Genomic DNA, 4685 nt, shown 5'->3' on the forward strand with positions numbered 1-4685 from the left:
AGACAGTTCTTTATGCTCTCAACTGTTTTATTATTGGTCGTTTAATTCTAAAATCATTTTTTATTTTTTATTTTTTCACATTTTGACAAAGTTTAAGTAATTAATATTAGCACAAAAATTAACAAAAATAAATATTTATTTCTCACGACCTTGAACATTTATATTGGTATAGGTAATTTCCGTAGTAGTTTAAGCTCTCACCAATGGTTCGGGTTTCCATTCCCCCCTGTTTGCAAGAAACCCAAAACATTGACCTATTCCCCCCAATTTATACGAAAATTAGCAACTCGTGCAGGAAGAAAATAAATATTTACTTCTCACGAGCTTCAAAATTTATATAGGGATAAGTAATTTTCGCAACAGTTTACGTTCTCACCAATGGTTCAGGCTCCCATTCTCCCGGATTTGCACGAAACTTAGCAACTCCCGTAAAAAAAATAAATGTTTACTTCTCACGAGTTTGACAATTTATTTAAAGATATGCAATTTTCGTAGCCGTTTAAACTCTCACCAATGGTTCGGGCTCCCGTTCCCCCCTATTTGCACGAAACTTAGCAACCCCATATGAAGAAAATAAATATTTACTTCTCACGAGCTTAAAAATTTACATAAACACGCAGTTTTCATAGCAGTTTAAGCTCTCACCAATGGCTCAGTCTCCCCCCAGTTTGCAAGAAAACCAGACCATAAACCCATTCCCCTCGATTTGCACAAAAATTAGCAACTCCTATATAATGAAAACAAATATTTACTCCTCACGAGCTTGACAATTTGTGCAAAGATATACAATTTTGTAGCCGCTTAAGCTCTCACCAATGGTTCGAGCTCCCATTCCCTCCAACCTATCTACAGTGAGCTAAACACCCGAGCTCTAAATGCAGAATTTGAAAATTTTATACAACTTATAGCCACCATTACATAACACGCAATATTGCATATTCTAAATTCACAGGCACATTCATCAATAACCATTCAATATATCCAATATTACAACGATCTAAACCGACCCTCAAACCATTTTTCCACGACATGACACATTTAACACAAGTAAAAAACAAAACAAAAAGAAATCCACTAGAACAAGTTGAAAGAACATCATAGATTTCTCCAAAAATGTTGACCTAATTTCCTAAGGTTTGCAACATAAAATAAATAAATAAATAAATAAATAAATAAAAACAAAGGCTTGAAAGACAAAATTGCGGTGCGAGTAAGAGGAGAGGGGAGGTGGCGTGAAAACAATGGTTTCACGCCGTCCAAACAAACCTTTCTATTCATCTGCCACCCCACGCGCAATCAATACCCTTTTTTCTTTATTTTTTATTTTTTATTTTTATTTCTATATATATATATATATATATATATATATATATATGTATGTATATGTATATATATATACTCTATATTTCATCCTTTGTTCTTAAGTTCTTCCCATTTTCTCAATCCAAAGCTAACTTGAAGACATCACAAAAGCACCTGATTTCTCTGTGAGTTTATGTATGAATCTTCTTTTTCGTCTCATTTCTTTACCTTTTCGTTTGTTCTTTCTCGTACGAGCGTTTTAGTTCATGGGTACGTTTAGATTCACGGGTCGAGTGAAGAAAAACTATTGGATTTGCCTCGTTCAATTAGGGTTTCGTGTAGGTTGATCAAATTTTGTATGATTTTCTCGATTATACATCTAAAGTGTCAAACGAAACGTCAGTTCAACAATTAGGGTTTGGTGCAGGTTGATCGAAGTTTATCTGAGTTTCTCTATTGTACATCGAAAGTGTCGAATGAAACGTCGGTTGCATTGTTGATATTACGTTCCATGTCCGGAATTTGGTACTTGTATGTCCGGACATTCTCTTGCATCCTAGGAAAGTTAACAAAACGTCACCAATATAGAATTATTCTGAACAAAAGAAGCTTAACTTTAGAGTTCGTATGATTGAGGCAATGAGAAAGAAGGAACACATTGTTGGTATAAGTAGTATTTTTTAGTCATCTTATCCTCAGGATCGTTCTTTTTCGAATGAAGTCCTGGTTCATTCATATCACTGTTAATTGCATTATTTCGACCTTTCAAGTAATCGCTCGAGAATTTGAGTTGAATTTACTTTGGTTTGGTCCGAAGAGTTAACCTAGTGAACACGAGCTCACGTGTGATCTAGAGAGGAGAGAGAAAAGGTGGTTGTAGTGTGAAAATGTCTGTAAACCACAAGAGAGAGAGAGAGAGAAAAGAGAGTGAACTGCACTCAAAGAAATGTAACATGCTTTATGACAGCAAAAGTCAAGCTTTTCGGCCAACTTTTGTCATTTTTTTAATAAAAAAAACAGTAGCTTCACTTCATGCAGCTCAAAAACATCCCAAAATTAAGATTCTTGTCTCAAAACAGTTAAAAAACCAAATATTCTCTCTTTTTTCATGTTTTTTTTTTGTGGGTTTTACTCATTATTGTCTCCCATTATACTGAACCGTTGAGAATTAATGGGATGAAGTCCCACATCGCTAATTTAAGGATTGATCATGGGTTTATAAGCAAGGGATACATCTTCATTGGTATGAAGCCCACTAGGGAAGCCCAAAACAAAGTCACGAGACTTTTGCTCAAAGTGGACAATATCATACCATTGTGGAGAGTCGTGATTCCTAACATGATATCAGAGCTATGCCCCTACTTTAGTCATGTCAATAGAATTCTCAAGTATCGATCAAAGGATGTACTTTGTTCGATGACTCAAGAGAAGAAGTCGATTCTCGATTAAGGGGAGGCTGGAGAGTCGTGATTCCTAACATGAACCACGTCAATAAATTCCCAAATTCAAAACTTTATCACGAGTATCATACTCCAAACCTTTAGGGTTTTGATTTTAATGGCTGATTTCTATATATATCTATGCAGAAGAACGCCATCAATGGAGATCTTGGAGTCATGTGTGCCACCAGGCTTTAGATTTCATCCAACCGAGGAAGAACTTGTTGGGTATTACCTTAAAAGGAAGATCAACTCACAAAAGATTGACTTAGATGTCATAATGGATATTGATCTTTACAAAATGGAGCCATGGGACATTCAAGGTGATTCAATTTACAATACTTAGTCAAGTTTTTAGTGGATAGTTAGCTTCAAATCCATGTTTTAATGCATTTTCTAAACACAATTCATTTCCCCTACTTGGACTTTCTCATTACCCCTATGAACACTAGCCTCCACTTTTTCACTTTGATCCATTTGAAAGCTTTGAGTTTTTTTGGTTTGTTTTCATACTACTTTATCGAATCCACTTCGCGGGTAATCCGTTCGAGGCGGTGTTTGATAGCTATTTTGTTTTGGGTTTTATGTTTTTTTCGAAATTACGCTTGTTTCTTTGCGATTTTCTGATGAGTTTTCTGTGAGATCCCATATCGGTTAGGGAGGAGAATGAAACATTCTTTATAAGGGTGTGGAAACCTCTCCCTAGCAAACGTGTTTTTAAAAACTTTGAGGGAAAGCCTGAAAGGGAAAGTCGAAAGATAACAATATCGGTTAGCGGTGGGCTTGGGCTGTTACATTCGTCACCTACCCTTAAAAATACGTTTGACTTAAAAGATTGATAACCCTTTTTTCAGAAGTCACGTCAAACTCACTTTTACGTTTATAATCGTGCAGCTAATTGTAAATTTGGATACGAAGAGCAAAAGGAGTGGTATTTCTTTAGTCACAAAGACCGAAAATACCCAACGGGAACTCGAACGAACCGAGCTACAAGTGCGGGATTTTGGAAGGCCACAGGGAGGGATAAGGCGGTTTTGTCAAAGAATAGAGTGATTGGGATGAGAAAGACATTGGTGTTTTATAAAGGTCGAGCTCCAAATGGTAGAAAAACTGACTGGATTATGCATGAATATCGTCACCAAACCTCCGAACTTGCTCCTGTTCAGGTAAGTTTCTACAATTTGTGTCGATGCAACAAGATTTTCAACGTTAACGACACGATTGTTAGATGTATATAACTCGAGATTTTTGTTCGATACAGGAAGAAGGTTGGGTGGTTTGTAGAGCCTTCAAAAAGCCAAGCCCTACTCAAAACCAAGCCATTGGAGCTTGGAATAGCTATCAACATCAAGCCTTATATTATGATCTCAAAAACAACAACAACAATAGTACATTTTCAGATGCCATGATTCCAACCCACATGGTCAACTCCTCAGACCAACTCCCAAATTATCATCTTCAACTACTACAACAACAACAACAAAATTACCAACTCGTCCAATTACCGAGTCTCGAGAGCCCGACGCTCTCAACGAACTTTGAGACTAACGAGACTAAGAGAAATAACAATAACAATCACGACGACCCGTGCCTCGAATGGAACGTTAATTTGGACGACATACTCTGTTCGTCGCAAATTGTGGAAACGTCGTGTTCTTCTTACCCTAATTTACCCGAAACTTTTGTTGACTTTTGTAATGATATATGAACACTAAAAGGNTTTTTTTTTTTTTTTTTTTTTTTTTTTTTTTTTTTTTTTTTTTTTTTTTGTAAGTATAAAGAGAGAGATCAGATACAAAGTGAATGGTCTTTCTTTATTGAAACAGATATGTGATTGATTAGGGTTTATGAGAAAGTTGTTTTGAATTGTAAATGTATCACTGCATGTAGATAAATTAATTTTCATTTGCATGTAGTGATCCAATCAAGTTGGTTTTCTTAAGA

General features: G+C 35.9%; 1 protein-coding gene across 1 annotated transcript; it reads left to right on the top strand.

The window, feature by feature from the left end:
- The first annotated feature begins 1446 nt into the window (after positions 1 to 1446).
- LOC111811519 (NAC domain-containing protein 30-like) lies at positions 1447 to 4449 on the top strand. Its single transcript, XM_023698414.1, has 4 exons — positions 1447 to 1487; positions 2889 to 3064; positions 3636 to 3907; positions 4003 to 4449. Exons 2-4 carry the CDS (start codon positions 2902 to 2904, stop codon positions 4447 to 4449), a joined length of 882 nt encoding a protein of 293 aa, XP_023554182.1. The 5' UTR covers positions 1447 to 1487; positions 2889 to 2901.
- The last annotated feature ends 236 nt before the right edge of the window (positions 4450 to 4685 follow it).

Source organism: Cucurbita pepo, chromosome LG01 (assembly GCF_002806865.2).
Source record: "Cucurbita pepo subsp. pepo cultivar mu-cu-16 chromosome LG01, ASM280686v2, whole genome shotgun sequence".
Taxonomy (NCBI): Eukaryota; Viridiplantae; Streptophyta; class Magnoliopsida; order Cucurbitales; family Cucurbitaceae; genus Cucurbita; species Cucurbita pepo.